The sequence below is a fragment of the Nelumbo lutea genome, chromosome 2 (assembly GCF_056320005.1).
Source record: "Nelumbo lutea isolate HS-2025 chromosome 2, American lotus-T2T, whole genome shotgun sequence".
Classification (NCBI taxonomy): domain Eukaryota; kingdom Viridiplantae; phylum Streptophyta; class Magnoliopsida; order Proteales; family Nelumbonaceae; genus Nelumbo; species Nelumbo lutea.
The window spans coordinates 10,061,232-10,079,171 of NC_142685.1; the positions used below are offsets into that span (position 1 = coordinate 10,061,232).

At 35.4% G+C, this 17,940-nt stretch overlaps 2 protein-coding genes and 2 non-coding genes across 6 annotated transcripts; all 4 read left to right on the forward strand.

The window, feature by feature from the left end:
- The first annotated feature begins 1,324 nt into the window (after positions 1-1,324).
- On the forward strand, positions 1,325-4,888 carry LOC148868487 (xylan O-acetyltransferase 1-like). The gene is made up of 5 exons (XM_088972213.1): positions 1,325-2,152; positions 2,266-2,437; positions 2,583-2,782; positions 2,902-3,060; positions 4,185-4,888. Exons 1-5 carry the CDS (start codon positions 1,554-1,556, stop codon positions 4,540-4,542), a joined length of 1,488 nt encoding a protein of 495 aa, XP_088828339.1. The 5' UTR covers positions 1,325-1,553; the 3' UTR covers positions 4,543-4,888.
- Positions 4,889-9,983: 5,095 nt separating this feature from the next.
- LOC148868488 (uncharacterized) lies at positions 9,984-15,942 on the forward strand. 3 transcript variants are annotated; one of them, XM_088970469.1, is made up of 5 exons: positions 9,984-10,124; positions 10,233-10,328; positions 11,311-11,378; positions 11,482-11,537; positions 14,842-15,942. In XM_088970469.1, the coding sequence occupies exons 2-5, from the start codon at positions 10,252-10,254 to the stop codon at positions 14,953-14,955; spliced, it is 315 nt and encodes a 104-aa protein (XP_088826595.1). In that variant the 5' UTR covers positions 9,984-10,124; positions 10,233-10,251; the 3' UTR covers positions 14,956-15,942. The 3 variants fall into 3 exon arrangements, with proteins under 3 accessions (XP_088826595.1, XP_088826597.1, XP_088826596.1); XM_088970471.1 differs by lacking the exon at positions 14,842-15,942 and adding an exon at positions 11,625-11,773 and having other exon boundaries at positions 9,986-10,124; XM_088970470.1 differs by lacking the exon at positions 14,842-15,942 and adding an exon at positions 11,625-11,773 and having other exon boundaries at positions 9,997-10,328.
- Positions 10,763-10,844, forward strand: LOC148868489 (small nucleolar RNA SNORD25). Its single transcript, XR_016108529.1, has one exon. It is a non-coding gene; the product is annotated as a small nucleolar RNA SNORD25 (small nucleolar RNA).
- LOC148868490 (small nucleolar RNA snoR136) lies at positions 11,060-11,197 on the forward strand. The gene has a single exon (XR_016108413.1). It is a non-coding gene; the product is annotated as a small nucleolar RNA snoR136 (small nucleolar RNA).
- Positions 15,943-17,940: the final 1,998 nt, after the last annotated feature.

The window sequence follows — 17,940 nt, forward strand, 5'->3', positions numbered from 1 at the left end:
CAAATGAATGCATTAGGAAAAATTATAAAAATTACACTAATATAATGCTAAAACTGAATTTCTGGTTCAACTGACTATTTAAATGCATAAGAAACACATGTTTTAATTAAAAAGTGCTCAACTATGATGACATTAAAACTTATAAGCAATCAACTAGCATCATAAAAATGATAATCAATTACGTGGATTTTCATCAAAATTCACAGGGGGTTTTGATTGGTCAAATCCTTCCGGTATCATGTCATGTCTTTTGGGAATAAATTTTCTTGTTAATAATTTATGCCATTTGTGGACTATGAGAATGCAATTGAGAATTAAGATATGCATAGATATGCTTGCAATTAGTAATGCTATTGATGTCTTAAACCTATGCAATTTATTTTAAACAATAAGAAAACAAATACCCTTCTTCACCATGAGAAGGTAGAAATAGGTGGATAAGTGCTTCAATCACCACTTTATTATATCATCATCATCATTTATTAATTAAATGAGACATGTAGATCAGATCCACATAGAATAAATGCGAACATTTATAGTGTAAATATAAGGTTTAAAAATATTATTTTTTAATAAAAAATTTAAAAATATCATGTAAAATGTCTTGCACCCAACATTTATATTTGCACGTACTCTTTTCCAAACTGAAACTAATGCTCTGTCCATCTGGGTTGGCAATGAATATGGAATAAGCTTCTGACCACTTCATGTAGAGGCTAGGAGAAGTTGTATGATTAATTGTGTCCTTTGACCTCCAATTTTTAAGGTGGGTAAGACATCGGGACAAATGGTTGATAACTTGATATTCGGTGTTTCAGGGGAGTTCACATATCCGTCCCACAATGTCTCGCCCCACAGCACATTCTCGCCGTGTATTGAGAGCATCTCCGGATGATATCATCTATTCTGATACATCATCAAAAAAAATTTCAGCGTTGTGGGACGCAGATGTGGTCTTAGTTTCTCAGTACCCGTCATATCGTCCCTATTTCCTAATCAGTTTAGTCCCACCTCAAATGTTGACGTGATGAAATATTCAAATTCAAATGCTTTTCATAGCCTCTTGCTTCGTCTTTTCACGAAGTATATTCTTTCTATTGACGACCTCACAAGTTTTCTCTATCTAGATTCTAGTCCTAATCCTTCCATCTATAGGCAGTAATTTCCATCTGTAAACGGTGGAGCTTGCAGATGGGTCTATCATAGTAATATAGAACTGTTCCGAAAAGGACCCCTCGGAAAAGCTAGCTAGCTTTGATTTCACTCTTCTCTTTATCTCTCTCTAACTAACTAAAAGTATGAAGGGTTAAAGAACCTTCTTCATGGCTTGGAATTGGAATCAAGAGGTAGTTACCCAATTAGAATTTAGAAGAAAAGGTGAAAAAGACGATTCTCCCTTCAAAACCCAAACCAGTTTCTTAAAGAAAACCCATCCCACCAAACTCCATTAAACCTAATACATATTTCCAGCTCCTTTCCTTTCTCCTTCTCTCTCTCTCTGTCTCTATATCACCACTGCTATCTTCCCTCACTATTCACACTTTCGTCATATCATGTGGCAACCTCGCCGGAAAACGCCTTCCTTTCTCTCAGACTCTGCACCGATGAAGTACAGCGGGAGTGGCCGGAAAAGCAACAACCTCTCCATCTTTGTCGTTGTCTTCTCCATCTTTCTCTTCGCGGGTTTCATGTACAATGAGGACGTCAAATCGATCGCAGAGTTTCCGTTCTCGAGGCCCAAAACCCAGGAACTCGAGCAAAACCACCCACACTTAGACAAAACGGTCGAAGAAACCGGCAAGAGTCACAACCAGAGGCCAATTTCTATGACTTCAAGGACTAGTAAGCAAGCGGTGGTGGATAATCCTGAAGAATCTGCAGAAGCCATTAACCTGAAGATGATCATAACGAAGGAAAACGATCAAGAGACAGAATTGCCAGATGCTAAAGAAGAAGAAGAGGTGGTTGATGTGCCTCCAGAAGACTGCGATCTCTTTACGGGTGAGTGGGTTTTCGACAACGTCTCTCATCCCCTCTACAAAGAAGATGAATGTGAGTTCCTCACTGCACAGGTAACGTGCATGAGGAATGGTAGAGAGGATTCTCTATACCAGAATTGGAGATGGCAACCCAGAGATTGTTCTTTGCCCAAGTAAGAGAGAATGACTTCTTCACTGTTGATGTCCAAATTAACCAATTTCAGCTCTTCTTTAATTGTAAAAGAACCTCGCTGATCGTTGATTATTTGTTATTCGATCTGTTCAGGTTTAGTGCAAGATTGTTGCTTGAGAAGCTCAGAGGAATGCGACTTATGTTCGTTGGCGACTCGTTGAATCGAAACCAGTGGGAATCCATGGTTTGTCTGGTTCAATCCGTCATCCCTCCTGGCAAGAAGAGCTTGAACAAGTTTGGTTCGCTTTCTGTTTTCAGAGCTGAGGTCTCTCTCTCTCTCTCTCTCTAATGAATAATGAACCGCCCGACTTGATTCGTGTCAAACGGATATTCGGGTTGTACATTCAGATTCAGTGGCTCTCTGCTCTCTTTGTTTCTTTAACCTGATCATTGTCATTTGTTACGTGAAGGAATATGGAACTACTGTGGAGTTCTACTGGGCCCCATTTTTGGTCCAATCGAACTCGGATGATCCAACCATGCACAGCATTTTGGACCGGATCATCATGCCCGAGTCAATCTCCAAGCACGGAGAGAATTGGAAGGAGGTAGATTATTTGATTTTCAATACATACATATGGTGGATGAACACCCTCCGGATGAAAGTTCTGTAAGTATTGACACCATTGCTAAACTCTTAGTCCTTACTGCTTTTATATTTAACTGTTGTATATATATATATGATCATGACTTCTCATTTTTTCCCCTCTTTAATATGCTGATTGAAAGGCGAGGGTCATTCGACGAGGGGGACACGGAATATGATGAGATCGAACGGCCAATAGCCTACGAGAGGGTCTTAAGAACATGGGCCAAGTGGGTAGATGAAAATGTGGATCCGAGACGTACCGCAGTTTTCTTCAGCAGCATGTCTCCTCTTCATATCAAGTAAAACTCAAAACCCAAGTTTATCTAATTTTTAACACTCCGCTTGCTTCTTATTTTCATTTTTTTTTCAATTTGTGTTAATTACTCCCACCGTCCCACGCTGCCATCATTGGGCTGACTCCGTTACAAAGCTGGATAGCCTGGATCATCAAGAATTACCATGCTCACCTAAAATAATAAGAATCGGTTGAGGGACCCAAACACTCCATTATGCTACTTATGCTTTACGTTTGTTCATTAGCCAATTGCCAGCCCTCTTGTGTTGTTCGATCATCGAAACTGAATCACGCTTAGGTAGAGATAGAGCGGTCCACTGAATGACTGAAATAATCCATCAAACAGATGGTTCACCCAATTTGGTTTTTGACTAGGGAATCGAGTCCAACCTTCCTTTTTTATAAGAGCAATGGTAGTTCCAATTTCCAACAACAAATTTGGGCCTAATAAAACTAAACCAGCCCACCAGGACTATGGGAATTAGGAGATATTTTAGAAATGTGATTATGGGATCTTAAGTTTTTTGGAATTTAGGCTGTGTTTGGTTGTAAAGCAAATAAATTTGTAGTGATACAAAACCATGTCAGTGCAAATGATTTGAATGTAAATTTTGACTAATTTTTATTTCAAAATTTAGCTTATTTTGTTTTATTATAATACCAACAAAGTAAATTAAGGACAAGAAACAGAATAAAGTAAAATCCAAAACAAAATTAAACAAGAATTTTCATTTTTTACAAATACAAATATTGTATTTATTTGAAAGGAATAAATATGTAGAGTGTAAAACCTTGTATTTTATATTAATTTTTATGTATTTGTAGTATATATATATTTGTATTTGTATTCTTTTCAAACGGAGCCTTTTAAGAAATATTCAAGGGTATTTTAAAATTAATATTGAACATATGAATATTTTAATAATTTATCAATGGGTTTAGAATTAATTTGAGAATTATATTCAAATCCCATCTCTTATTCAGAGCAAAAATATTTTTCCATTCCCGTTTAATATCAGGAAAACCCACCCCATTCTGTTTTGTCTGTTTTTTTTTTCTTGCCTTTTTTGTAATGCATGAATGAATATTGAATAATTAATTGGTGTTTGGGGTGCATGAATGGAGTAGGAGCACGGACTGGGACAATCCGAATGGGATCAAGTGTGCAAAAGAGACCACCCCGGTGTTGAACAGAACGCGTCGTTTGGAAGTGGGGACGGATCGGCGGCTCTTTGGGGTGGCGAGGAACGTGTTTGAATCGATGAAGGTGCCAGTCTACTTTCTCAACATAACAACCCTATCCGAGTACCGGAAGGACGCACACACCTCAGTCTACACCATTCGTCAAGGCAAGATGCTTACACCGGAGCAAAAGGCCGACCCCGCCACATTCGCTGATTGTATCCACTGGTGCCTACCGGGCTTGCCCGACACATGGAACGAGTTCCTCTACACTCGTATCATCTCTCTTTCCTCCTCATCCTGAGTCCTGACGCACCACATGATTCACCCATCATCGATCCCTAGCTCTATTTGTAATTCAAATCGATCCTCCCTCATTTTTCTTTTCTTTGAATTCTTGATCACTAGGTTTCAGAAGCTTTTGTTTAATTTCTCTAGTCAGCCTGATTGGCTGAAATATGATAGGCAGCCAAGAAGGTGTGCTATGTTTCAGGCAAGTCGCGAATCATGGACCCCTTGAAACTGGTCATCGCAATTTGCCTGCCTCAAAAAATGTATAATGGGCATTCCACAAAAAAGAAAAAAAAAAATCAAGAACATACAAGAAAATCTCCAATTAATGATCTTACAAAAGTCATAATTTCTAATGATATGAATTGATGATTCTTCTCAGCATGGGTGATGAATGAGACCATGCACCTTTTATCGACTGAGTACGAGTGCCTACGTTGCAGTTGTAACAAAACCGCAAAGGCTTGCTTCAGTTGCTTGTGTAGTGAGAAAAATGTTTCGATTCAGAAAAAGAGAAGAAGCAGGTCAAACGTTGGGCCTACGTCAGTGTTGGGTGTTAAGAGATTCGTGTCAATGCTTTGGTATTAGGTCAAAAGTCTTTGTCGGGATCAGATTCACTGATTCAGGTGCACTGTAGGGGGTCCCAACTCCTGCTTTGATCTTTCAAGCCAACCGTGCTTAATTAATTAATTAATAAGAGTTTTAACTGTTCAATCCACTTCTAGAAATCTTAGCTCCACCCTAGGGTGGAATGAATCCTGACCGTGGATTGGGCTTATCATTGGATTAGGTTAAACAAAATGATAATCTTAAGTTAAATTCAGGCTTAAAGAAAGATCAATTAGTATACCTATACACGTTGCTTATCCAGAAAATATATAAAAATAATAAAAAAATAAAATGTTGTATATGCTTGTATTTCACCATTCTGTTTAAGGAAAAATATTTTTTTTTGTAATTTTACCCTTTTAAGGAAAAAAAAACTATATTGCTCAAAAGGCTCTTGTAAATTATTTATCTATGGAGTAAGTTGAATGAAATTTGCCGCTTAGGCTATGTTTGGTTTGAAAGAAAATGTAGGAAAAGGAAGGGAAAGACAAGAAAATCAATATAAGGGTTGTAAAGCTTTTCTTACCTTTTCCTACAATTTCCTTCAAACCAAACATAACCTAAAAGAAAAATCAATTAGTATACATATACATGTTGCTTGTCCAGAAAACATAAAAAAAACAATAAAAAAAAACAAAATGTTGTATATGCATGTATTTCACCATATTGTTTAAGGAAATATATTTTTGCAATTTTACCCTTTTTATATTGCTGGAAAGGCATGATGCCATAAGAGTTTTGTGACCAATCAATTGGTTCATTGGAATGATGTGATATCTGAAAAATTAAATTTGTGACCAATCAACTGGTATCATAAACAATTCAGCTTCAGTCAATGCAAGGCCCATTCCAAAAGCTTTTATGGCCTTGCATTGGAAATATCTCCCAATGAAATAAAGTACATAGGTATGGATATATTCTCAATGTAAGGTTGTAAAGACTGTTTGAACAGTTTGAATGGGCCTTGCACTAGTTGATGCCAGTCTCATCATAAATTGCTAACCAATCAAGTGGAATTTATCAAAATTCATGGATGGGGTTTGACAGTGTATTATGTACACAGTACAAGGGAATCAAAGGTGGGGCAGAGCAAGGTGCATGAAAAGCCAACTAACCATAGGAAGGAGAGCCTTCAGTTATGTGGATTTGATCCCATCCTATTATATGCATGGTTAGGATTGGCAATCTTGACCCCAACCCATTTGGCCCACCCACCCATACTCAGCCATTCTATTGGTGGGTCAATGTGAGTCAAGTAACTCATTAGGGTCAGTGGAAAATGGTCAAGGTGGGTTGGATCGCGCGGGTCATGATGGGTTGGATCAAAGTTAAGCTCTATCTATACTCGCCAATCTCAAAAAAACAACAACAGTTAATGCGACTCGAACTCAATACTCCTAACGAGTCTACGTCTCATTACAAATCCAAACCACCATGCCACATTTCATTTTATAATGAAAAGTGAAATAAAATAGATTGTATTAACTTTCGTGTTCACATGCAATTTTACATTAAAGCACTTTAATAAAAGCAATTTTATAAAATAATTTTATGAAAAGCAGTTTTATGAAAGCAGATTACAAAATTATTTTTAAACAAAGGCACTTTTGTAAAAAGTACTTCATGAAAGTACTTTTATGAAAGCACAAAAGCACATTTATAAAAGTTCTTTTATGAAAACACTTTTACAAAAGTACTTTTACACAAAATCACTTTTATAAAAGTTTATGAAAGAACTTTTTAAAAAGTTATGCATTTTTTTGCATTTTCTGCTATTTTCTACATTTTCTAAAAAAATATACTAATTTTCTGCATTATTTGCAATTTTCTGGTATTTTTCTATATTTTTGAAAATTTTGGTATTTTCTACATTTTCTATAATTTTTTTTGTGCTTTTTTGCATAATTTTTTGCATTTTTTTATGTTTTTCATGCATTTCCTGCAATTTTCTTTGCATTTTTTATGATTTTTCTATAAAAGTTCTACATCTTTTGTATATTTTGGTATTTTTTTTGTATTTTTCAAAATTTTCTGGTATTTTTTGTATTTTTTCTGAAATTTCTATATTTTTTTGGTATTTTTTGCATTTCTTACATTTTTTTTTACTATTGTCTACATTTATCTACAATTTTTGCATTTTTGGGTATACGGGTTGACCTGACCCGCTTTTGTTGTGTGGCAATCTTGAGAGAGATGATTCTCTAAAAAATGTTTTTTCTTTCTCGGATATACAGGTTAACCTAACTTGTTTATGTTAGGCGACAGTCTTAAGAGATGATTTTCTCAAAAATGCTTTTTTTTTCTAGGTATATGGGTCAACTCGACTTGATTCTTTCACGTGGCATCCTTGAGAGAGACTATTCTCTCAAAAATTGTTATTTTGGGGCATACGGGTTGCCCTAACCCATTTCTGCCATGTGGTAGTCTTGAGAGATGTTCCTCTCAAAATTTTATTATTTTTTGGTATATAGGTCGAGCCAACCTGTTTCTGCCACGTGAAAACATTGAGAGAGAGAGAGATGTTCCTCTTAAAAATTATTATTTTGGGTATACAGGCCATCCCGACCCATTTTTGTATTTATAGATGATTCTCTAAAAAATGTTTTTTCTTTCTCGGATATACAAGTTAACCCAACTTGTTTATGTCAAGTGACAATCTTAAGAGATGATTTTCTCAAAAATGCTTTTTTTTCTAGGTATACGGGTCGACTCGACTTGATTCTTTCACGTGGCATCCTTGAGAGAGATTATTCTCTAAAAAATTGTTATTTTGGGGCATACAGGTTGCCCTAACCCATTTTTGACACGTGGTAGTCTTGAGAGATGTTCCTCTCAAAATTTTATTATTTTTGGGTATATAGGTCGAGCCAACTTGTTTCTGCCACGTGACAATATTGAGAGAGGGAGATGTTCATCTTAAAAATTATTATTTTGGGTATACAGGCCATCCCAACCCATTTTTGTATTTATAAGTGAGGATAAGTGGGTCAGTATGGGTGGGGGTGGTTAAGGGTCAATATGGGTGGATTATGACCCTTTAACAAGAATTAACAATGGATTATGGTGGGTTGGTATTCAACCCTTACCCAACCCACCCATTTACCACCCTAGTCACATGGTCCCACTTGGTTGCAATCAATGCTATTTTCTCAAAAAATGGTATCACATCAGAAATTCTTTTTTTTTTTTTTTTTTGGGGGGGGGGGGTGAGGGGAACATTGGTTGTTTGGTTAGCCATATTTTTTAAAAAATGTTTTCTTAGACCACATATTGGAAATAAGGAAAGGCGTGGTATAAGAAAATGCCTTTTGGTGTTTTATTGTTTTTTCTATTGCTGTTAACAACAATATGGTAATAAAACGTGGCATTGAAAAACGCCTATGTGGCAGTAATAACAATGGTAACAAATAGAAAACCTAATAAAACGTTTTATAAAAAAACAGCATACTTATTCAACACCGTTTTCTAATAAAATATGAGCTGATTGGATTTGATTATATCGATTATTGTTTGTCTTTATTGTTAGTTCTTGTTGTTATAAACTGATTATACAATTAAGTAATTAATAACATATAAAGGTCGCTTGTTTTTTTTGAGAAATTTTATTATATTTTATGTCTAAAAGATAAACTATATAAATAGTATACAAGATAATTTGATTAAAAAGTACTTGTTTTATTAACATATAAAAATTTACTATCTTAAGAGGTTATATTATCAAGAATGGAATTTTTAAAATTATAAGTAATTATAGATGTCTGGTATAATTACGTTAAACCCGATTAATTCAGTTTTATCACGTAGAATCAATTAATAATCAATTTGAGACCGGTACACCCTATCTCGAATCCCTTCCATTGAGGGTGCAACTTGGGAGATCACATCAACACTCCACAAGACGCACCCCACTTTGCACATCTCAGCGTGCATTGGGAACATTACTGTGGGGCATGATGTGAATTTGTAACTTAGGACAAGTTTAGTTTGAAAACTTATAGGAATCTTGGGTTGATCAATGAAAATTTCTAGCATGTACTATCAAATTTGCATGCACACTCTATAGTGTGTGCCCCCATAATACATCTTAACCATGAATTGAGAATATCTTCCAATGACAAGCATAGAAGATATTTTCAATACACATGCATGTAGGGCATCTGATGGAGTGCACTTTGTGAGTTTGCATCTCATACTCACAAAGATCTACTCACGTCTACCCATAATCATTTAGCTGCAATGCAAACATAAATATGTACATTACATATTTATCCATTTTTGGGTTTATGAATGCAAATACTATTTACATTTTAAATCATTTTTGTATTCATCTTATTTGCTCTAAATTAATAAAACGTGTGGGCCTATCATTAAATGCTCCAATTATCTTATAATCCAATGCTTTAAGTTTAGTCAAGAAGTTAATTATCGAATAAATACAAAATTGTATCAAAAGACCCTTTGGAAGTTGTTCCAAAATTGTATCGAATAAATACAAAATTATAATCCAATGCTTTACCATGGGAGTTGTTTGTTCCAAATGTATTTACAGGTCTACCGTCTGTATACTATGTGAATTCTGCACTGCCTGTCAAGTGCCAATTATAACAAACGATATTATGCTTCCAAACCTACGATAAAAATCTGCTCTATCATCCTGATGCCTGCATCACCATCGTCGGATCAAGCCAACCCTCGTAAACTTCTTTGTATTAGGGTTTGTGTCTGAATGGCTGAATCCAAGACCTGGTAATAACATCTAATCCGTTAAATTTCTAAAACTGTTGGGTAACCGTTCGATCTGATTATTGTTCGCTTATAAAAGGTGACGCCACGGACAATCGACTTACCCCTGTGCACGTCGAGGCTTTTAGGGTTTTCTTTCTGGCCATTTTGCTAGGCGGTCTTCATCTCTCGTCTCTTCTCTCGATTAGGGTTTCTTTACTCTTTTCGATATACTTTTGCGTTCTTCCTTTGAGGGTTTTCCTTGTATGGCTTCTTCTAATCTCTCATTGTCTCATCGATCTCTGATCCAAGGATCAATCCAACTTTTACCATTGTTTCTTCTAATCTTTCATTGGTTCTTCTTCTCACTAGGAGAGTAGAAATCGAGGTCATGGAGGGGGGAAATTTCATGCACAGAGATATCTCTTACGTCGTTAATGAGTTGCTCGTCGACAGTCTAGTGAACAGGTGCCGTCTCTTTTTCAATTTCCAAGGTTTTTATTCTCTATTTTAAGCTTCTTTATCTGGTCGGCGTGATTAATCTGTTCCCGCCCGATTCGTTCCCTTGAAGCGATAGGAGTCTCAAATTTTCAATTTGTGATATCTTGTCCTACTGTGTCATATCAATGGCGCTGCAATCTATGAAATTTGAGATATTGTTTATAGGAAAATTTACTATGTTTCTTCCTTTTTCATAAGAACTTGCTTCATTATCTGGTCATTGGGATCTCTATTCCCATTTGGCTCGTTCCCTTGAAGCGATAAGGAGTTGTTGTTCATTAAGAAATTTTCTTTTCTCCTTTGCACCATTGTTGATTTGGGGAACACTGGAGCAACTACATCCTCTCTTCTCTTATTTATTTTTTATACGGATATTTCGTATCCGATTTTAGTGTTTTTCGAGCAACAATGACGAGTATACAGACCTGTAATGATTTGCGAATATGATCGCAACTCTAAGGACATCTAAGGGACTGAGTTGTTCGACATTTGTTTCTTGTTTGAACGTGCCTTTATTTTCGCTGTTTTTTTTTTATTGTCTAAACTTCTGAACAGTCCATGATGACTCCATAGACCTGTACCGAAATGCGGACATGACCGCGACCTCTAAACATCCAAGGGGCTGAGGCACTTCCTTTTATTTTCTTCCCTTCCCAAAAGTAGAAATTTTACCGACATGCAATTTAATTTTTGGAATCATAGCTTCACTTTATTGAGCTACTCAAGATAGTCTACTACTTTGAGTAGTGGAACTATTTAAGTGAAGCCAGAAAGATGTTCCACTCGCTATCCAGTGGGGCGATTGTATTTCATTTGGACGTTGGGGAACGATATTTGACTTCTACTTGCATCCTGGATGTTAAAACTTAATTTAAATTTCCTAGTTCTATTAAACGCATTTAGGTTTTCACTCTTGATGTCTTTTTGGGTGGTCTTGCTTGATTCTTAGCCCTGCATTCCAGAGGTTTGCTGTCAATCTGAGGACATCCAAGAGAACGGAGGACATTCCCTTAACGAGTATTCCATTAGCCTTTAATAGTGTTAACTGTTAACAATCATGCTTCATCGATTCATCTCTATGTTATGTTTAGTGAAATGGGAGTGCCATGTTTGTATGCAGCTGCCCAGAAAATGCATCACTTGAAAGAGTTACATGACTTGTCAAAGAATCTTGAGGTGTTGACTATCTGCTTATATTTTGTTCTCTAAGTAGTGGTGTATCTGGGAAATGCTGTTAACAGGATAATCTTAATGGTTTTGCAGTCTAAGAAAAACCATAAATGTATAACGAGGATGGACATGCATTAATTATTGGGAAAAGTATGTACAGACCCAAATCAGAATTCTGAATTCCAGTCCATGTAGCAGAATCTAAAAACACATAAATTCACTTTTTGAAAAGTTAGGACAAATTCCCACACCTTGTCAGACCAACATTGCATCAATGTCATTCTCTCATTTTTCGTTTGAATTCAAAGAAAAATATGTTTGAAGAAAATGCATTCTATCCTGGTAAATGTTTACTAAGTTGGCACATATATTCCATGTATGCCAAATGATGGCCATTAAGGAGATGGTGTATACACTAACCAATACTATTATATCACTGTCCTTGTATTAATTGTAATAAAACAATACTATATATTTGTGATAGATTTTGCATATTCTTAAATTTAAAATTAACCCCTTAATCCCATCTTTGTAAAATTTTACTAAATTGACACATAAATTCATGTTTTCCAAATGGCCGTTAAGGAGATTTGTAATGTTGATAAAATTGTACCAAACTATTAATTAGGGTATATAACACTACTATACCTAGTATATTTTTCTTTCATTATCAAACAATATTACATATTTATAATGGTTTTTGCATGTCTTTAGATTTAAAATTAATATATGCTAAGTCTATCTTAGTAAATTTTTACCAAGTTGGTTAATGGCCCTTTATTGTCAAATGGTGGAGAAGTGAACACAATAATTAATATTTTTTGTCTTTGTCCTTGAATTAATTGTAATTAAATGTATTATCCAAGTGACAATGGTCATATCCTTCACAATGAATTTAGCCAGCATTTTGAATTCATATTATTAAATTTTTACTAAGATAATATTGAATTTATACAATGATTATGGGAGAGCAATCAAAGTGTAACTAATACAATAATGTCTAATATATTTTGGTATGATTGCCACATGTCCCTTCACTTCTAATTAGTCCCGTAGTTGCCACTTTGTAAAGTTCTATTAAGTAGGCAAATATAATCTCATTCGAGTCTAATATGAATAGACAATAACAATCACTTGATAAAAACAAACTATTATGTTATAAAAAGAAATTAAAATGAAAAAAATTACTAATACCAATGGGTTTAGCTAATATCTTAGATTCATCTTTGTAAATGTCCACTTGATTGGCAATTTGGGCATTCAAGACTTTAATATTAATGTTATGAAGTAATCAATATGCAACATATAACATGAAAATCGTCCTATAATAAAAATCAAGTAAATCTCTTCTATTTTGTTAAATTGGTAAATTTGTACTAAGATAGAAAGAATACCAGGCTTAAGATAGGGGTGCAATTTTGGTGGGTTGGGTCAGGTTTATGGTCAACCTGGGCCTGGCCCTAAAATTTGGGCGTAAGGCTTGAACCTGATAGGGCTATAATTGGATGGGATGTAGATTTTGCTACATCTGAACCGATTACTGATAGCATACATTTGAATCTGATCGGATTTAAAAACTTGGATTTGAATCCTAATGGGCTTGGATTGGATTTGGATTTAATCTGATTTTGTTATAAATTTTCTAAAATATAAAAAAATGTAAAAAATTATTTATCTTTGAACCATTATATATAATTTACTAATATAAATATAACAAACTAAATTTATTTTATATATATAAATTCATATATAATATAATATATATAACATATTCTTTATTTAAATATAATTATATAAAACTTATATAAGGGTTTAGGCCACATTCAAGCTACTTTAAGGGCTAGGCCTGGGCCCGATCAGAAAAATAAATAAAAAAGTGACTTCTTGGGCCTGAGCCTAGCCTGAGGATTGAAAATCCATACCTAACCCGTGTAAATTTTGGGCTGGGCCCGCCTAAGTTGCAACCTTAGTTTGAGATAGCTTATGAGCTCATGTTGTATAAACACAAGAGGGAGAGAATACAATGATTGGGAAAAGAGGGTGGAAGAGAGTGGAAAAGAGGGAGAGATTTGAACGAGTCATGTTTTGTAGCAAGGGAATTTTAGTCTTTTGTCTTTTAAAGGGGAAATGGGGTTTTGAAAATTTTATTTTGAAGAATTCAAAATTCTTAATGGTCATTTGGCATATATGGGTTATATGTGCCAAACTTGTAAATATTTACCCAAATGAGATTGCATTTTCTTCAAACATTTTCTTCGAGTGAATTATATTTTGTAATAAGGGCATTTGAGTCTTTATATTTTTAAAGAAAAATGGGAGACTGACATTGAAGCAATGTTGGCATGACACAAAATTAGTGGAGTTATATATGTTTTTGAATTCTGTTATAGCTGTACTGGAATTCAGAATTCAGAATTTGATGCGGTATTTGCGAGTCGTATAAAGAATTACTGAAGATTTTTCTAAGAAAAAAGAGTTGGATTGTCGAAGTATGAATCTGGGTCCGAAGATTTTATGACCTTCAGAGTAACAAGTGAACATATTGAATCATTGTAAATTACTAATCCGCTTCTTTTTCTTGTAAATTGTGTTATAGTGGCGAAGTTCCCTGTTAATTTGTGTAGATATATTTTGGTTATTATTGCAATCTCAGTGTATTTTAATTGGGTCCTTTCTTGATTTTATAACCCATTCAATTCAGTTATGACTTACTTGAGGATTCTGGGTCAAGAGAAATTCGACATTTTTGCAGTGATTGGCTTTGCAATAATGATGCAAAAAGTGGAGAGAGCTATAGGATCGATCTATTTTATTCATTTAACACTTGTAAAAGAACTTGCGTTCACTCTATCAGAGTGAACCCGACCAGAAATTTGAGTGGTGACCCGGTAGTGGTGTCAATTGGACCCGATTTGGTCCAATTCTATCCGGCCAAAGAATTTTTCAGATGCAACAGGTCCAATCCAATCCGTTAAATTCCAATCTTTTCCCTTCGCACCTGTATTCTTATCTTTATCAATGGACTGGGTATTGTTTCAATATTCAATTCAATATAAATTCATTATAAATGGGTTTCGTTGTCACTTTTATTCTTATCTTTATCAATGTAACAGATGAAAGAAACCCATTATTAAGAATAGAGCAAATTTCTTAAATTGTCCTTATAGCGTAGCTAATTGACCAAGTCTCTCCACTGCTTACATGTTTTAGAGTACCCTTGCCTTCTTTTGACAATTGTCTACCTCCTTGTTAACACTAATACGAAAAAACAATTTTACCCTTACTTTTTCAAATTTTTATAATGAAACAGGAAAATGGAGTAAGAGAGTACAGGTCGAGAGAGGGAGCGATTGTGCCGGTGGTGGATGGTGGAATGGGAGAGGGCAGAGGCAGAGAGATTATACTCGTCGCTGGTGGACGATGAACATGGGACGGCGCAACCGGCAAAACAGTATCAGTTGAGTCCTTGCTCCGTGGCCAGGTTAAGACCCTCCTCGACTCCTACAGAAGTGCAAGATGAAGTCGATCTCTCGAAACTTGCAGATTCTGGCAGAGCTAGGGATAATGCAACAAACTTTGAAGGTTTCAGACAGGAAGCTACAAGAGTCCCAGACCAGGTCCAGTTGGGGATCCCTTCAAGAAATTTCTCAGTTTGTTCGATTAAACTTAGCCGATCTCAAGTTAGGCAGAGTTACCTCTATTCTGCCATTATTGTAGCAGAACCTAACCATTAGTTCAAAACCCTGTGCTCCTCCTGGAAAGTCATGGACTATGACCTTGTCATTCCTGCTCTTGCTCACAGATTTATCAAATAATTTGCTTAATCTACCCGAAAATGAAGAAAATAATTTTCTGCAATTTCCTGGTGAACGAATGGGCACTTAGTCACTTCAGCGGCAATTGTTCTCATCCATGGCGCGGATTCCTCCTATTCTCCTTCTCCAGGAGCAAAGACAGAACAGACGATTGCTGGTTGGGTATACTGATAATAACCGTATATTACCACTGTTACTGTGCTATCAACGACAAAATCGGGATGGGGCCTTGTAGATTGTTGTCGGAGAGCTCAAATCGGAAGAGACGTTCGAGGGAACCGATCTATAACAATTGTTTGACCTGAATTTCAGAAGGAAGTTCGACTACGGAGAAAGAAATTTCTCCTTTGGCCTGAGGATGCTGAGAGGTGGAGTTTCTCCCATTTGAACCTAAACCTCGGCCCTATTCTTAGACGGTGCAAAGGTGTATGTGAGGTCGGAATTTCTCCTTTGGAAGCTCAGGTTCAGTTCATTGCTGTCACATGTGTGCAAATTGTACGGGTGCTAACATAAAGGGATAAAACTAGTTCGATAAAAGGGTCTTTGAAGAAATTTGTCCTTAAAAACAGGGAAAATTCCCAATCAGTATCTTATACTTGGATCGAGTGATAATTTAGTCCCCAAACTTATGACAAATTAGTACCTGAACTTTCAAAATGTGACAATTTCTTTCAAAATGTGACAATTTGAAATTTTCATATGTGACAATTTAGTACTTTATGTTAATTAGTATGTCCATTGAATGGCATCTAATTCTTTTTATGAACCATCCAAATATTAACAAAAAACTAAATAGTCCTAAATCTTAGGTTCTTCTATTCAAAAAAGTTGGTGATTGTTCATTTTATAGTCAATGTTTGGATGCTTGATAAAGAGAATTAGATTGCATTATTATGACATTTTTTACTTTTCAAATGTCACTTAACGGTTAATTAACGGACTAACTAATGATAGTTATTGGATTGTCACATTTTGAAAGTTCGGGTACTAAATTGTCACATTTTGAAAGTTTGGGGTCCAAATTGTCACTTGAGCCAAAATACAAGGTACTGATCAGGAATTTTCCCTTAAAAATATCACCACCATTATCTAGGAATTTTATTTTTTGTCATAAAAATATTTAATAAATATTGGTAGTTTGGCCATTATAAATTATTTGAATGAATATGTGAACAACTTCTTTCAAATGCTCAAGGGGTTTTAATGGAATGTGAATTTTCTACGATAAAAACTCACCAACTTTGAAGGTAGTGATCAGTGATGAATTTTAAGAGAAATGCAAAAAAGTTATGATGAATTCTAAAATAATATCCCTAAAAAAGTATATATTAACAAATTGATTTCTCTATTTATAATGGGATTTAAAAATTCACATGAATTTAAAAGAATTTCAGTTGATTGGTTTGTCTTTTTCTATGGATTATTGTTTTTCTAAACCAAGTATCCTAATGCAAGGTGCCAACCAGCTGGTTGGTAAGGTCTCTTGTTGGTGATAGCAGAGACTTGGGATAAAATCCCACCTGTACTAGGGTTGGGGGATGGGCTACATTAAAAAAAGGGTTCAATGCTTAAATTACCCTTATGGTTTAGCAAATGCATTCAAATATGTCCTATTATTTAAGAAATTACTTGAAGTACTCCAAACATTTCTAACAATAGACAACCGTTAGAAACCCATAATAGACAGATCAAAAAAATTACTTTACCCTTGATTTTTCTTCAAATTTTCAAAATGTAACATTTCTTCTCCACCCAGATCTGCCCTAACAACTCTAGATCTGAAGTCCCAAAATCAGATAATATCTCTTGGACGCTCTCTCATCTCCTCTATTAAGAGAAGGCTTGGGTGTCTTAGACCGTCTCTTTATTTGAACACGTCAGCCATAACTGATTAAACAGTGGGTCCAAAGGTGGAGTGTCCTGATTACACTGTTGGTTGGGCTCGATTGGTGGAAGATGTTAGCCATGCCATGATAAGTAACAAGGTTGTACTGACATGATTGGTTAGGCTCGAATTCTGCATTCTGTAGACAAGATATAAGAAACACCGTAGCACAATTTGATTCCATGTCTGTGGAGCCAATTTCTGAGTTCATGAATCGTTTTGGATACAATTTTTGAGTTCACTCCAAAGTGTAACATTCTGTATGTATGATTTGAGAGTAACAGGTTCATCCTAATCACTTTCATTCTCTTTCTTTACATCATTAAATTCGACCTCCTCAACTACTTTAGAAGCCTTCACCTTTCATCTTCTAAAGTCAACCATTGGAAGAATACAGAGAAACTTTTGTGAGGTGAACCAAAACACTCCTCTCAATGAACAAAGTTTTGTGAGGTGACACCAAAACACTCCACTCTCAATGAACAAACATTGAAGCTTTTCTGTTTTTCTTGGGAAAACTGGAAGAAGACCAGAAGATGCTAAAGAAGCCTTGAAAATGCTGTCCTCTCTTACAATAGACAGAAAGCGCTGAAATCCCATTAAATCTTGCAGGGGCATAACTGAAATTCTGTCCAGTTGAGAAATCTTTTTTTTCTTCTTCGTTGTTTAAACCTTAGCTAAACTCCAGAGAGTACTACGCTCATTCCCC